Source organism: Planococcus citri, chromosome 5 (genome assembly GCF_950023065.1).
Source record: "Planococcus citri chromosome 5, ihPlaCitr1.1, whole genome shotgun sequence".
Taxonomy (NCBI): domain Eukaryota; kingdom Metazoa; phylum Arthropoda; class Insecta; order Hemiptera; family Pseudococcidae; genus Planococcus; species Planococcus citri.
The window spans coordinates 5,187,825-5,205,795 of NC_088681.1; the positions used below are offsets into that span (position 1 = coordinate 5,187,825).

General features: G+C 35.6%; 1 protein-coding gene across 1 annotated transcript; it reads left to right on the forward strand.

Annotated features, from left to right (window-relative positions):
* Positions 1-4,463: 4,463 nt before the first annotated feature.
* Positions 4,464-17,219, forward strand: LOC135846695 (nose resistant to fluoxetine protein 6-like). Its single transcript, XM_065365931.1, has 13 exons — positions 4,464-4,895; positions 8,873-9,084; positions 9,657-9,871; positions 9,978-10,066; positions 10,195-10,397; positions 10,477-10,634; positions 15,350-15,518; positions 15,646-15,839; positions 15,962-16,103; positions 16,190-16,379; positions 16,542-16,687; positions 16,765-16,880; positions 16,999-17,219. Exons 1-13 carry the CDS (start codon positions 4,619-4,621, stop codon positions 17,066-17,068), a joined length of 2,181 nt encoding a protein of 726 aa, XP_065222003.1. The 5' UTR covers positions 4,464-4,618; the 3' UTR covers positions 17,069-17,219.
* Positions 17,220-17,971: the final 752 nt, after the last annotated feature.

Below are 17,971 nucleotides of genomic sequence, written 5' to 3' on the forward strand. Positions count from 1 at the left end.
GGGTTTGAAGCCCTGCTAGACAGACTAAATTACACCTGAAACCCTAGTTACAAACATTTACATATATATAAATAAGGTGGAGGGTGTCTATTTATAATTTGTCGGCACCAACCACCTCTTACAAATTAAATATAGGAAAGGTATTTATTTACATCTTAAAACTAAGGTCTGTTATCGGTATAGACACTGGACCTGCGTATAAGACAACCAACTGGCAGCCATCTTGGCAAAATAACCTGAGTAACGCCAATTTATCCCGCCGCGCTGGGTGATCTTGGCAGCACTGTACTTCAATTTTGCAGGCAACAGGGGAAAGGGAGGGTTGTGTAGTCCGGAAGGAACTCCTGGCTGCGCGCGCAGTCAGGAGTACCTCGCGGACTACACAACCCTCCCTTTTCCCTGTTGCCTGCAAAATTGAAGTACAGCGCTGCCAAGATCACCCAGCGGGATAAATTGGTGTTACTCAAGTTTTCCTTACCGTTTCCTTTCCCCTCGGCCTGCAGTTGGTTGTCTTATACGCAGGTCCAGTGTCTATAGTTATCGGGAATCAAGTCTTTGTTTGGTACGGGCTACACTATCTTCGCGATTGGGTGCAGACTCGGACTGTAATTGGGGACCTCTTGAAGAATTCGATGATTGAGTGTTTTACCAGTGCCCAATCCAGTTGATCCCGTCCGCAGCCCAACCTGGGTATAGCCAGCTTTTTAATTTCCAGTTCTGCGCATTTTACAACTAGATTTTTCAAATCATTTGATTGGATCAGATTAGATTTAGTTAGTTCAAATTAAATCCTTGAGAAGTTGGCTTTAATCAGGATCAAGAGAAACTGTTGATCTGATCTGGTGTGCTCCTATTTGGGCCTCTCATATTGGATTTAATCAGATCACATCTGATTAGATATGGTTGGGTTAAATTGGGTCTTTGAGAAGTCTGGATTCGATCCGAATCAGGGGAATGTGTGGGTCTGATGTGATCTGATCCAGTCATGCCTCCTCTATGGGATTTGTCTGAATTAGATCTGATTGTATTTGGTTGGATCAAATTGGATCATTGAGAAGTCTGAATTTGGATCAAAATCAGGAGAATTTTCGAGTCTGATCTGGTTTGCTCTAATCAGGTCTTTTCTATTGGATGTGATCGGATTAAATTTTGGTAAGTCGAATTGGATCCTAGAGAAAGCTGGATGTAATCAAGATCAGGAGAATAAGTGAGTCTGATCAGAATCCAACCAAACCTACCCTCTTGAATTTTCTAGATCCTCACGGTGTCTCGATTTACTCAGATATAAATCATTTTCAGCTGGGTCAGGCTTTTCATATTTTAAGTATAAATGCATTTTGTTTATTTTCACGTAATGTTCAGAATGGCTCCAGTATTTGGTGTTTTGATGTTATTCATCATATACATACTTCCATACACTGGGGATGGTCCACTTTGGAATTATGAAATGCTGAGTGAAGTCAACAAATGCAAGGAGACCTGGTGGGCCAGTTTATTTGCCGTCAGCAACATTGTCAGAACCGATCAACTGGTTGGTAATTTGTGATCTTGCATTGTTAATTTTGTTTGTTAAGGGTACACCCGCGCCATAAGTACTTATCTACTACGTTGGTTATTTGCAGTGCATAATCGCAAGTTGGTACATACCAGTGGATATTCATTTGGCTATAATTGGAGGAATCTTATTGTACATTTGGTCGAAAAATAAAAAAATTGGCATTTTCTCGGTTGGAGTGACGTTCGTCGTTTCCATTGTGGTGACATTTATGATTGCTTATAAGAACCAGTCATATGGACTGTTGAGAATATACTTAAAGTAGGTAAATTTTCCACTTTTTATTCTAGTTTTTAAATGGAAAAGTAATCAGGTCTGATCAGACGTGATCAGATTAAATCAGGTCTTCCCTATTGCATTGGGGATCTCATCTGATCTGATCTGATCATTCAGGATTACTCTATTGGATGTAATCAGGCCAGAACGATAATACCTAACCCGATCAAAACATTGATCTGGGCACTGGTCTGATCAGGTTAAATTGGATCCAATAATTCATGTCCGGACTCTCATATGTATAATTTCAATTTTCAGCATGTTGAAAGATGTACGGACCAACCCTGAGTTCACTGATTTGTACATTGCAACATTTGCCAGATGTGCTCCTTATTTAATTGGATTTTTCACCGCTTAAGAGGCAAGCTTGTGCGTGTAATTAAAAAATCTTTCGTGCAATTATCAACATTACACGCCAAGTTACCGTGGGACTACCAGTTTAGCCGAGCTAACAGATAATGCACGCCATCTGTTAGCAGAATCAAAAAGCTGAAACTGGTTCGAGCGTCTATAGAGGTCAACACTGAGGAGCTCAGGGTCTCTAAACTACCCGGCTAGCTCCAAGGTGCTTGTGTAGATGTCACTAGAAAGCAACGGGAAACTACTAGTGGAAGCTCGAAACAACGTCGATTCCCTAGAATAATCGCAGTGGCAATAGGCATACGCCTCACCCTGATAGGGTACCACAAAAATGCGATTTCCAATGTCCTGTAAAGGATAAGGAACCACGACGACGACGATGTTGTTCAGTCACTGAATGAAAATAAATTCAAATTTACCAAAGTAAGTTAAGCTGGTGGTTTTTGAAATTATTCAAGTGGTTACTAAACATTATAATTTGGTTTTGCTTTCATGTTTATCTTCTTTAGAAACAAACGTATTTATATTCACTTCTAGCCATTTTCGTTAGTGAAGCGTGTTCATTTTATGGACTCAAGTCTTATGCAACCGACAGACCATACGATAGATTTGAAAACGCATTGTATGCGGCTTTAAATCATGTGGCAATTATGTTGCTATATGCTGTAATTTATTGTTTTCATTTCACATCAGGATTAGGTAGGTACTAGGTAGATATCAGACGAATATAATTATTATCCGACATTGGCATAGAGGGATATTGTACCTCTCTTACACATGTCATCATGTGAGAGCACTGCACGAAGAAGGCCAAATTTCTTAAAACCACAAAATATTATTGTATCTTTCATAGCTGTTATTACTGAATTTATCGAATGGAAAGTATGGATACCCTTTGGACGTCTAACGTATTCGGTTTACTTGATCAACACGATAGTTCAATTGTACCACGTTTCTTCTCAAAAGCAGCCGTTCGTGTTACCTGACAGAATAAATTTGGTAAGTACCTCTAGATAAAGATTGAGTAAATTATTTGTCTTCTTAGATTTTTGTTAATGCGCATTTTCAAATTTTTTAGGTATGGTGGTTCCTAGGCGATGTGGTGTGGTGCTACTTGATGGGATTAGCTTTTTATTTATTAGTCGAAGCTCCGATTTTAAACTTGAGAATATTGGTGAAAAAACAATTATCGAAGTGAGTATGTTTTTATTTCTCCTGCAAGCTTTTTCATACAATAATATGCTTGAAAATCGTTTAAAATTTTTGCATCGTGCAGATATTTGATATTTCAATGTTTTGTAGAATGTTTATGAAGTCTAAACCAGATAAAAATATCGCAGATAAGGATTCAAGGACTCCCGTGAAACGATAATTTTTCAATTACCAGTTCAGAGTTATATCTATTGATTTTATAAAAATCACGAATATTTAAAGATCTTATTTATAAATAACAACACTGTTTAAATAATGTACTAATTGCTGACAAAGATGTAACTTGAAGTAACCAGTCGCTAGAAATATTTGTCATTTGTGAATTAAATTTTTCATCGCCATGTTTTGACGTAATTGCAAGACAACGAATGAACACTTTTTTCAAGAAGAGGAAGCTGAACGCAATTCGAAAATAACACTCGTGTTCAGCAAAATCAATTATTTGGAAATTGTCATTTGAAAAAAGTGCAATTTTTGAGTACTCAATTTCAATATCAGAATACTTTTTTTCTGGGGCGATCCACCCTAACCTACAAGACGTACTCACTCACCGTTAATTGAAACACAAATTAAGCACTGGTAAAATCGCCGAGATGGTATAAATATCACTGATGGGAAAACTGAAGAAGACACTTTGAATAACTGATTCTATTATTCGACTTTTAAGAATCAATGTTCCGACATTTCATGAGCAATGCACACTCGTTCGTTAGAAAACTTGGGAAATGTTTGTTGTTCATGCAGAAGACGAAGGCTACCGGTTGAATATACTCATAACACTTCTCAAGTTCAAGTTCGGTGCAAGTATGTTAATTTCAAGGTACCTACCAAAACAATTTTGTCGTTGGTCAGTAACTCTTACATGTGCACTACCGACACATTCACACGCAAATTTATTCAATATGTACATCTCCGCTCAAGAAGACAACAAGCTAGCCGAAACATACGGATACCCAAATACTGAATAAATTTGCCAGTAAATTCGTGTTGTACATACTAGTGCACTTATTAAATTCGCACCACGCGCGGCCATTCTGCTCTTTTTAATGAATTCTTACAGCGAGTTATCTACTGCGTTGAAAAAAATCGAAAGTAACTATACCCCCCCCCCCTGTCAATTTCTAACATGTACCATTGCACGAGTACCTAGTCTCACTTCGTTTTCTTTCTATTCATTTGCAACGCTAGATATAGGTACTTCGAAAATTTATAAGAATGATACGAACAGTGATCGGAAGCTACTTCGTGACGATTATTTTGTTTCGTGGAATTTTCGCCAAACATAATGATTATGTAAGAAGCGAAAACGAAAGGTATCCAGATGATGTCGATCATGCGGAATCGGTCTTTCTTCGAAAAAAATGGATTTCGGAGTTATTCTTCGAGGCGCAGGCGGATTTTAAAATGGATCCTACGGAAAATACTGAATGTAAAAAGGATTTTGATTTGTTCAAGTTGCATCTTAGAAATCATTCTACGTGGGCGGTCAAAAGTGAGTATTTTTTTCATTATAACTGGGGGCTCCACCCTCTAGTCTGCTCCTTCCCTTGGGCTGCTTGTTTTTTGGGGCCATACCTGTGGGTAAGATTTGGTCGGAAACTGCCAATTTTATGTAGAAACCTTTAAAATAAAATTCCAATTTATTAAAAATTTTCAATTCAAAATTGAAATCTAATAATTTAACACTTACTTATCTAATCTGTAGTTTTTGCTCAAATGCGTTTACATACAAATTTTCAATTAGGCATCTGCTGTCAGTACAACACAGCTACCTATTCAGAGAAATTGAAGAGCTTTATTCCAAAGTGGGTTAAGTCATTTCAAAAAAAGGCACGTTTTACGGAGATTTTTACTTCAAAAGTGGGTCAAGTGATCGTTGTTCTATGTCCAAAGAAAGGAAAGGTGCACCGCGACCTTTGGAAACAGAACAAATTTCAGCATCAAAAACTTTGAACGCATTTTTTGGAGGAAAAAATGACTTAACCTACTTTGGAATAGAGCTCTTCAATTGTTTTCATAAAGTTTTCCATCCGTTTTTTTTTGTTTTTTTTTTTTTCATTTTTACCTGTTAATATACTGTTTTTTGATTCAGAGACAGTTTTTTCACGATCAATTTCACTTCCAGATTCTAAATAAGCTATAAGAATGATTTTTCAGTTTTCAGTTTTTGCTTATAGTTTGGGGGGTGTGGGAGGGGAGGGTAAGTTTCCGTTTTCATTTTAATTACATTAATTTCTAAAAAAAAAAAAATACTTCATTTTTCATTTATTTTCAATTTTTGTTATCTATTTTCTTCATTTCATTATTTCTTCATATTTTACTATTATTGCTTTCCTATTTTTTGAATTTTTTCTTGTTTTGTTCTTTCTTTGGTGTATTTTTTCGTTTATGTAGATATTTATGATAAGTATATTCATTTTGATTTAAATTTTTTCTGCGTTTTATTTACTTTGTTTTTCATTTTTGTTATTCATTCTCTTCATGACATTTCATTGCATATTTTTTCTTATTTTATTTGATAGGTAATTTTTTCATTTTTTTTTCATTGTTCATTCATTTCAACAATTTCCGTCATTCTTGAATTTTTTCCTGTTGTCTTTTTTTTTTTCTGTTTTTCCATTTTTTTCTGTTTAATTAGGTATCATTTTATAAGTCTAGGAGCTGAGAATCAAAACTCACATTTGCCAAAAAAAAAAAAAACGTTTTATGGCAGATTTGGATAATATACCGTTTTACACTCTATAATGTGACATATTCGGTTTTTTTGGATCAAAGTCATTTTGGTGTGAAATTCACTTTCAAAACCAAGGGTTAGAATCAAAACTTAGTTTTGTTTGCAAAATTCCATAGGGAAAAGTTTGATAACAAGCTGAATTTTGGTACACGGGGGTTTTTTGATACGCTGAACACGAATTTGGGATGTCCAGGTGAATCCGGTGTACGCTTCCCCCTTTTTTGTGGACTTTAAGCCCCCAAATTTGTTTTTAAGCGTTCAGGTCCGAAAATATGCAATTTTATGCAAAATGCTTCTCATCGATTTCGTTTCACTATTCCACATCGAATGAAGAGTCAGTGAAGTTTCCCACCCAAAGGGGGTTGACCTATGGTCACTCAAAGTAGGGGTGCACAGTGGACTGTGAGCACCCTCAAAACGGGCGTAATTCAAAAACATACAATGAACCCTAAAAAAATGGTACAATGGTATCCTCCCTTATGTTTTTTGGGTCGCAGAATACGAATTTGACAATATTTTTTTTTTTGGGGGGGGGGGGGTTGGAGGGTGAGGGGGTGAGGGGGGCGAGAAATTCAAAATTTGACTATAATGATGTGTGATATGTCAAAATGTATGTTTTCGAGGTTGTAGATCACGAATTTGACAATATTTTTTTCGTAGGGGTTAATGGTGGGGGATGAAGGGGGTGAAAACGGTGAAAAATTCAAAATTTGACTAAAATGATGTGTGATATGTCGAAATATACCTAGTATGAAGAATTCAACTGAAAGTGAGTAATTTTCATCAATTTACTCGATTTTAGTTGTTATAAAGTAATTATCAGGGCTCGGATATTCTTTCCCTAAAAAAACCCAAAATATGCGCTTAAATATTCCCTAAAAAATGCCAAAATATGCTCTAAAAAGTAAAAATATTCCCTAACGATATGGGTATTGTTTTGCAGGGAAAATCAATTCCTGTACGACTTTACTAATATTGTTGTGTAATAATAAAAATTCACGAACAAAATGCAAAATAGAGCGTTTTAAAATTACGAATTAGGTATTAAAGGAATGAAAAACAACTAAAATAAACAAAAAAAATCAAGTAGGTACAAGCGAGCTATTGCCAGTTTTTTAAATTTTGTGGGAAAAAATGAAAAATAGCAAAATACTTATTATGATGCAAAAATTTGAAATTGATCAAAATATTCCCTAAAAACCGCCAAAAACGTAAAATATGCTCTAAAAACGCGAAATATTCCCTAAAAAATGCCAAAATATGCTTTTATATGTTTTTATGGTGGAATATGCCAAAATATGCTCTAATGAATCAGGCTCATTTTAATTGAAATTTCATGAATCGTGGAGATAATTGAAAAATTCCCTATCTTCTATGCATACAAAAAATATTCTCCAGCATAAAAATCCGAGCCCTGGTAATTATAGAGGTATAATTTACGTTAAAACTCCGTTTTTTGCCTACTCTGCTGCATAAATAGGAATAGAACAAATTTTTGCACGTAGATGCACGGGAAATTCCAGTGGCTAGTAATACTTAAGATAGGTAGTGTATTTCAAGATGTCAATTGCCATTTTCGCCCCCGAATGACCCGGCGACCACAACAGTCAATTATAGTGAAAAATCATGGTGAATTTTGTTTAAATGTTACAAATTTTTTCTTCCAGGGACTTTGACGGCTCCCCAATCGAAAACTCTCCATCCCCCACCCTTCACCTTTTCTACACCTTCAAAAACATACATTTTGACATATCACACATCATTATGGTCAAATTTTGAATTTTTCATCGTTTTCACCCCCTTCATCCCCCACAATTCATCCCTACGAAAAAAATATTGTCAAATTCGTGATCTACACCTTCAAAAACATACATTTCGACGTATCACACATCATTATGGTCAAATTTTGAATTTTTCACCCTCTTCATCCCCCACCATTAACCCTTACGAAAAAAATATTGTCAAATTCGCGATCTACAGCCTCGAAAACATACATTTCGACATATCACACATCATTATAGTGAAATTTTGAATTTTCAACCATTTTCACCCCTCAGCCCCCACCATTGACCCCTACGAAAAAAATATTGTCAAATTCGTGATCTACACCCTCAAAAACATACATTTCAACATATCACACATCATTATAGTCAAATTTTGAATTTCTCGCCCCCTCACCCTCTCATCCCCCACCCCTACAAAAAAAAATATTGTAAAATTCGTATTCTGCGACCCAAAAAACATGAATTTTGCATAAAATTGCATATTTTCGGACTTGAACGCAAAAAAACAAATTTGGGGGCTTAAGGTCCACAAAAAAGGGGAAAGCGTACACCGGATTCACCTGGACACTCCAAATCCGTGTTCAGTGTATCAAAAAACCCCCGAGTACCAAAATTCAGCTTGTTATCAAACTTTTCCCTATCGTCGTAATTAAAACAGTGAAAAAAAATTTGATCGCAAATCTTGGAGTCAAAACTCACATTTGCCATTCTTTGTCTGGATTCTGGATATTAAAGCAGAAGGGAGCTAGGTGAAAAGCAGCAAACACACGGAATCGTGTGCTAGTAGCGCTATCTACTGATTCATTTTGGTATTATCAGTTTTTTCAACTGGCAACACTACTAACTCAGTTTTTCGCGTTTTTCTCAAAATCGTTTATGGTGGCAAATGTGAGTTTTGATTCTCAGCTCCTAGTATATTCCCATTTAATGTAATATCGACGGTTTTTTCAGTGATGGAATCCTCAGAATGGCCATTGGCTGGAATTTTTTCTGGAACGGTCGACTACCTGGGGAATTATGACCAGTGTTTGGCAATTTCGTCGTACAGTATCAAGGGCCGATACTGTCTAGCCAAAGTAGCGTACAGTTATTCGGATACTGCACAAAGTGAAGCACTTGAAGAACTTGATCACAGAATTTCAGCTTGGAATGCTTTGTCTATAGTGAGTAAAATTACAGAAGTGAGAGTTTTGGGCAAATTCCTTGCACACCTTCATTTTGAGTTGAAAGCCATTCAGGAATTTGTTAGCTTCCCTATGTTGTATGTATGTGCAATGTTTTTTATTTGAAAAATCGGAATACGCCGTTTTGGGAACCCTTGACTCCTTTTTGGGGTGTACTAATATCCGGACTAAAATTCGTGTCTTGACTTAATATTAACTCAAAGTACCTACATTGTGGATTTATTGCAATTTCAGCAAAAATAGAAACGTTTGATTTTTTCCAACACATTTTCATCAGAAGTGATTAACTGATTCGCCTATTTTTTCAATTTGGAAACGTGTACCTAGTTACCCACCAAAAGTAGGAAAGAAATTTAATCAATAGGTATCAAGCTCCAATTTCTTATAATCAACTCTAGAACTGATTTAATTGGAATTTTTAATACATTGAACATGGGTGTACAAAAAATAAAAATACATATTAGGTAGGCTAATGAATGTCGACATTTCAGTAGTCCATACAACCTACAGTACAAAATGTCAACTTTGAACTTTTCGTTTCATGTTTGTAGTATGAAAAAAACCCCTGTCGAGTGAATCGAAAAAGACTGACATTCGCTTTGTGTGTACCATCGTCTTGTTCGCCAACTGATCTGAATGTGTCTCTGAATAACCTGCTGTATCCGATATTCAAAAATAACGGACTCGATGTGAAGATTGATGTGGATCCTATATTTTGCAAAACACAGGACGATGTTGTTTATCCATTGGGATTTTATATTGCCAAGTAAGTCAAAAGCAGACGTGTAACTTGTAAGTAAGCTGTTATTTCATCTTGTATAAAATACATTTTCATGGAATTACGATCGTACAAAAATCATCTTTATTTTCAGATTTTCGTTTTTAGCGTTTTTTGCATTTGTGATTTGCACGACTTTATATGATACTGCCACTGCTAGTGATACTGAAGGGGACAACAATGGTATGTATGCATGTTGTTTCAGGAAATAGTTCCAGCATTTGATCAAAAACAAATCTAATCATTCCCTAACATAGGTACCTAAATTCTTAGATATTACAAATAATTGCAATACCTACCTCATCACACAGATAAACAGAAACGGCATTTCTTCAAAGAGGTATCTAAAATTTTCTCTCTGAGCAGAAATTTCACAAAGTTGAAGCAATATAATTCTAAAGAAAGTGCAATACTGCATTCTGTGAAAATTCTGAACATCATAATTACTATCTATGGTCATCGACTTTTTTACACCCTCAGTTTTCCTTCATCCAATGCGGTTGTGAAAGAACAAGTAAGTAGACAATCTGGCAATGACTGATTTTACTAAATACTGTTGTGATAATAATTCCCAAAATGACACACTTTTTCAGTTTTATACTGATTCTGATCCACTCCTAACACACATGAACATGTTTGTAGACTTTTTTTTCGCCGTTAGTGGTTTCTTGATGTTTCATTGTGAATTTCAATCTATGAAGAGAGATGGCAAGTTCTTCTTGGTTACTAGTATCCTACTCAGATGGATGAGGTAAGCCAATCACATCGCACCTCGCGAGTAATAAGGTTACACCTCAAAAAAAAATTGATTTTGATGTTTTTGCATTTTTGGGGTTTGTATGACCCCCTCAACCAAAAATAACACATTGAGTTGGGTACATTATCTAGATCTTGTAAAAAACCCAAATGGCCTAACTCAAAATCCCAACAACATTGCAAGTTGTTTGAAGTTATAAGGGTACATCTCAAAAAACTCCACCTTTTTTTTTTAGCAAATTTCGTTTACATATACAAAGTGTTAACGAACAGTTTTGATTGTTTTGAATGTTTGTCAGTTGGAAATAGTCACAAGGAGTGCATTTTTTATGTTTTTGAGAAAAACTCAAAAACTAAGCACTCTAGAAAAAGACCAACGACATTATGTCGATTGGAAATTTAATTCTCTACAACTTTGTTAATATGAAACTTTTTTGGACACTTCCTTTCGCCTCCACATCAACTTTACTGAAAGGTTATAACTCAAAATGGTTTTCCAAACATTGAAATATTTCCTCTTTAAGATATTATTTTTCAAAGTGTTCTTATGCTAAATGAAGGTAGGATACCAGATCTTTAAAATGAGGTGCTATTCATTCCTCACAATTAATTATAAGTTGATAAAAATAATGAATCAAGTTTTTAAAAAAAAGAAAATCACTCTCCTCATCTCCTGTAAAATTTCACTTTTTTGAGATGTAACCTCATTACTCCCGAGGTGCGACATCACATCGTATTAATTTTCATCAGAGGTAGGATCTGGTTGGAACCAATTGTGTGAGCATGTTTGTAATAAATTTCAAGATTATAATACTAATAACTATACTTGTGAATAATTGTAAATTATGTAGTTAACCTATCAAGTTCAAAATTCAAAATGACACATAAGATTGAATTGGGGCCCCATGGCAAAAAATAAATGGTATGAGAAGTGCCAAGAAATAGAAGAACTGGAAAAAAGGCACAACTCTACAGAAATGCACACCAAAGTGAAGCAGATGATGGATGCCCGCAAGAAAAGGAGAAGTGGAATAGCATACATGCAAAGAAAATATGGAAAGTATTGTGTTGACAATCAAGAAACATAAAGAGGTCTGGATCAGCTACTGCTACATATGTACAAGAACTGTATGGAGATGACACATGCCTGGCTCAAATGGTAGTTTCATCCACAGAGGAGGCACCACAAATGAAAATGTGGGAGTGAGGAATGTGGTGAAGATAGCCTGAAACCACAAAGCAGTGGGTGAAGATCTCATACCAGTAGACTTGATTAAACGTTTAACACCGGGGTACAAAAAGGAGCTGTTGAAGATGATAAATGAAATATACGATGAAGGTACGCTGCTCAAGGACTCCAAAGTGGTAAATTTTGTTGAGCCATGCAACAAAGCTTCTACTCACCATCATAAATGCCAGAATTGAAAAGAAAACACAATATTACTTTGTAGCGAAAAAAGGGATGAGAGAAGCTATTGCCCTGCTGAAAGTGATTAGGGAAATCATTGCCTGCTTTCAGGGTTGCGGAACGATACAGATACCAAAAAACCAATACCGGCAAAACCGCCTAATTTTTGAAAAAAATTGAAAAAACCGAAAACCGATACCAATAAGTTGACAAATGAAAAACCGATTTAGTAAATACCAATATAATTTCAAAATCGGTACAAAATACCGAAAACCAATACCGAAAATATTTTAAAATCTGTATTTTGGTACTCATTTTTACATATTTCTGCAAATGAAACAATTCCAACATCAAACAAAATGAGTTTATTCATTTCAATGATCACTTTTCTTTGTTGATTTTCCTCTCATTTCATTCTCATTTCAACTTTTATACTACTACTCTCTCAATTTCTGAATTTTAAGCCAAAGTGTTCTGTAATTAGCTTGATTTTTGGGTGATAAAATACCAATACCGAAACCGAAAACCGAAATAAAATTCACAAAAATTGGAAAAACCGATACCGAAAACCGAAATTTTGAGGTAGAAATTGATGAAAACCGAAAAACCAATACCGTTTTAGCCACCACATTTGAAATACCAATACCACGTACCAATACCGTTTTGTTTTATCGTTCCGCAACCCTGGGCTGCTTTGTCGATTATAAGAAAGCATTTGATCTTGCCAACCATGGGAGGATGTTGGAGATCATGAAGAAATACATACAATATTGATGACAAAGACCTACAAATAATCAAGAACCTGTACTGGGAACAGAGTGCAAACATCAAGATTGGAACGCAGTACTCGGAGAACGGATATGATATAAAGAGAGGTGTGAGGCCAGGATGCACCCTCTCACCAAGGTTGTTCAAGGGGTATGCAGAAGAAATAATTAGAGAAGTGCTAGTCAAACAAATGGGATTCAAGATCAAGGGCAAGAGAATAAATGAAATAAGTTACGCAGACGACAAAGTGATCCTTGCTGGGACAGAAGCGCAAATGCAGAAAATGATTGGCCAAATTAACGGTACTGGATTAAAATATGGAATGAAAATAAACGCAGGTAAGACCAAGGTTATGAGATTTACAAAATGAGATGATAAAGAGGTCAAAATCAACATCAGAACTCAAGAAAGAAATTGAAAATGTAAACCAATTCAGATACCTTGGAGCGCTGATTCACAACGATGGTAGAGATTTGATGTATTTTTTGCCTATCTAAAACAAAAAAAAAATCATTTTTTTCCACCTAATTAATCGAATAGTGGTAGTTTTGAGCCTTTCTACAGCCTCTTATACATTTCTGGGTTTTTCAGTTTTGAAAAAAATGTAATGAAAATTGAAAAACATCAAAAATGGGTGTTGAATTGCAAAGGTGCAGGAGTGGATAGAGTGAAACTTGATACATATTTGACTTCATCAATGAGGTCAGTGATCGCTGATGAGTAAATTGATTGGTCACTCGGTTTTTTTTTTTTTTTTGTGAAAACTGAAAAGTTAAGTGAAAAGTAGAAACTTTTCTTTTCAACTTTTCATTGAAAGAAAAGTACTTTTCACTTTTCACTTTTCAGGCTGCACATATCTAGTTAAACGTAACTAAAAAACTGAAACAGGATTAGAATTGACTTCAAAACACATCAAAAAGTGATGAAATCTCAACAAAATTTGGAATTTTGCATTTTTTTAATCCTTCCGCTTTATGGAATACTCTGGTTTCTAGAATCAAACATACTGGGTCCCAAATCGATTCTAATAAGTGGGACTTACATTAGCAAGAATGGGAGAGGAGTGGAAAGTCGTAGTAGAAGATATCAAGAAGAGAAAGCTAAAGTATTTAGCACAGAAAATATGAGAAAACGGTATTTTCATGCAAGGTGCACTGGGGGAAGTCAGAATTTGGGGTAAGTTAGAAAACTTGCTCTAGCTCCTAGAGGTTTATATCTGGCGAAGTGCTACTAAAGGTGACTTGAGGGTACTACCCTTACTTCATCACGGTGTAAAAATTTTCGCGATCCAGTTTCATTTTAGATGTCTTTGGTTCAATTGTATTTTGTTGTTTTGAAATTGTTTTGAATTTGTTTTCAAATACAGACTTGAGACTTTCTATCTCTTAGTTATTCTCATACATATAGTGAACAAACCGTGCGTCCTAGTGAAAATCTGATGTGAGTAATCTCAAAGAGAATTAAATTCTCTACAATTTCGATATGGTGCAATTTTTCTAGGACGCTCTGTTTGTGAGCTACGCCTCTGCAAAGTTAACCTGTTCTGACTTCCCCCAATGTGGGGTAAGTCAGAACAGTTTATATTTTATTACACTGAGCGAAAGCTACTGTGTCAATCGCGCTCAAATTTTCACCATAGGTTGAGAACCCTTATGGGAACCTACATAATAAATTTGATCCATATTGGTTCATTAGAAGGGGAGTAACCGCTGGTCAAAGTTGAAATTGTGAAAAAACATTCTGTCTTGCCCTGGTGCACCTTACTGGGGAAAATTCAAGGAAGAATGACAAGAGGGAAGAAACAATTGGAGCTGCTAACAACAAACTCGCGGGTGAACTCTCCCTGTGAGACCCTGAAAGAAACTTATCAGATATGCTAGAAACTGGCTAATATAGATGCAAGTATACGCTATCTCCTGTAAAGGATAGGTATGGCTACTAGGCTATACAATCGATGGTGTTGTGGAAGAAGGGCCAAACTGCATTTTTCAAAATTTTTTTCGCTCAGGGGCTATAACAGCCCAGAGTTGGACAGATAAAAAGGGCCAAACTGTTTCAGAGCCAAGCTGCATCATTCAGTTTAACTGTGAGATAGTTTGGCCCTTTTACCTTTCCATCTCCGGTTGTTAGAGCAGTGTTTCTCCGAGAGAAAAAAATCTTTAAAAATTCAGTTTGGCCCTTCTTCCACAACACCATCGCAATAAAGACAAAATTTCCTTCTAATCATTTATTGGTGGGTTCTCATAATCATAGGAGTACATTCATCCACTATTGTTATACAAATAGCAACAAGTTTGTACATCAGTATTAAACTGCGAAGCTGGCAGAGCCATCCGTTTTCTTGATTTGATCTGGATCTGGTAATGAGTGAATGAGTGGTGTCTGATCTGACTTTCATCAGGCCTCCCCTCCCGAATTTTCAAGATCCTCAAGATTTCTGAATTTAATCAGATACAAACCATTTTCTACTGGGTTAAGTAGGCTTTTCAATATTATTGATGCATTTCGTTTATTTTCATGATTGTTATGTGCAGAATGGCTCCAGCATTTGGTGTTTTGATGTTATACATCATTTACATACTTCCATACACTGGAGATGGTCCACTTTGGAATTACGAAGTGCTGAGTGAAGTCGGCTATTGCAAGGAGACTTGGTGGGCAGCTTTATTTGCCATCAACAACATTGTTAGAACCGATCAACTGGTAATTTGTGATCTTGCATTCCTAGTTAGTTTTGTTCACTAAGGCTATGTCATAGACTACCTAATGCAGAGGAAATACAATCACAAATCACTATTATACAATGATTATCTATGTTGGTTATTCCCAGTGCATAATCCCAAGTTGGTACATATCAGTGGATATTCAGTTGGCTGTAATTGGAGGAATATTATTGTACATTTGGTCAAAAAATACCAAAATTGGCATTTTCTCAGTTGGAGTGACGTTCCTCGCTTCCATTGTGGTGACATTTATGATTGCTTATAAGAACCAGTTATATGGATTGTTCAGAATACGTTTGAAGTGGGCAAAATTTCTACTGTCTGCTTAAGCTAATCTGGTCTGATCTGACCAGAGGTCTGATCAGATCAAATTGAATCCGGGAAACGTCCGGATCTCATATGTATGCATGATTTCAATTTCAGTATGACCAGAGATGCACGGACCAACCCGGAATTCACTGATTTGTACATTGCTACAGTTACCAGATGTGGTCCTTATTTAATGGGATTTATGACCGCTTATGTAGTTCAATCATTGAATGAAAACAAAATCAAATTTACCAAAGTAAATTAAGCTGATGGTTTTTGAAATTATTCAAGTGGTTACTAAACATTATAATTTGGTTTTGCTTTCGTGTTTATCTTCTTTAGAGACAAACGTATTTATATTCACTTCTAGCCATTTTCGTTAGTGAAACGTGTTCATCTTACGGATTCGTGTTTTATGCGATCGACAGACCATATGATAGATTTGAAAATGCTTTGTATGCGGCTTTAAATCATGTGATAATCTTATTGCCATATGTTGTACTATGTTGTTTTGCTTTCACATCAGGTTTAGGTGAGTAAATATCAGGCGAATACCTATGTATGATAAGTCAGACACTGACATATCGAGGAGTAATGTACCCCCTTTATATGTCATACAAGTGTCCTGCGGGAAGAAGACCCAAAATTTTAAAACTACAAATACATTATGTACATATTATTGTATCTTTCATAGGTGTTTTAAATAAACTTATGGAATGGAAAATATGGATACCCGTTGGTCGTCTAACGTATTCGGTTTACATGATAAACACGATAGTTCAATTGTACCACGTTTCTTCTCAAAAGCAGCCATTCACTGTACCTGACAGAATTAATTTAGTAAGTAATCTGAGAATAATGATTGATAAAAATTGTTCACTTAGATTTTCGTTGATGCGAATTTTCACATTTTTAAGGTATGGTGGTTCCTAGGCGATGTTGTGTGGAGCTACGTGATGGGATTGGGTTTACATTTATTTGTCGAAGCTCCGATTATGAATTTGAGAATATTAGTTAAAAAACAATTAACAAAGTGAGTAGGTATGCTTTCATTTCTTCTGCAAGTGGCAAGCATTTTCTTACTTGAAAATAGTTTAGAATTTTCACATCATGCAGTTGCAAAATATATTTGATATTTCAATGTTTCATAGAATGTTCATGCAGTCTAAACCAGATAAACATATCGCTGATAATGATTCAAAGACACTCGTGAAGCAATAATTTTTCATTCACCAGTTGAGAGTCAGTAAAGTTATATCTACCTACTGATTTTCTAAGAATCACAAAACATGTACTTTCAAAGGTTTTATTTAAATAACAAGACTGTCTGATAATAGTTGCTGACAATGATGTACAAATAACTTGAAGTAAATACTCGCTTAGAATTCAAATATTTGTCATTCGTGAATTCAGACCTAATTGTAAGACACCAAATGAACGATTTGCTCGAAAATGACAGCGCTGACTGCAATTTGTACACGATTCTGGTGTTCAACAATCTCAAATTAGTTGGATACAGTCAATTTTTTAAAAATCCACGTTTTTAAAACCAACCTTCAGATCATATTCAAACCAAAAAATCAGAAAATTACCGTAGAAAGTAGTGCTGTGTAGTGAGAGACTCTGGTGCTGGAAATTTAAATTAGCGACACTGCCTAAAGTAATAATTATTTGTCATTCATGGATTAAATTTTTGGACACCATTTTTTGATCTAATGGAAGCTGAATACAATTTGGAAATGATTCTCGTGTTCAGCGATCTCAAATTGGTTGGAAATAGTTATCTACATATTTTGAAAAAATGCTTTTTTCAAAACCAATCTTCAGATCAAATTTAAACCCAAAAATAGGCAATTTCATGTAAAAGGAGGCGCTATAGTGAGAATCTGACCCTGGAAATGAATTCACTCTCGCAAAACTTCCCCTCCAGCGAAAATTTCGGTTCGATTTGCCCTGAATTTCAAGGGTTTTACCTATCAAAATACCTATGTGTGTTTCGTATTTACGGCAAACTGGTTATGCAATTGAAGAGTGATATTCCAAAACTCGCTTTGTCCATTTTTATCAAAGTTGGGTTTTCAGTGGTACCTGGTAGATGAAGTATTAACTCACATTCCTACATCA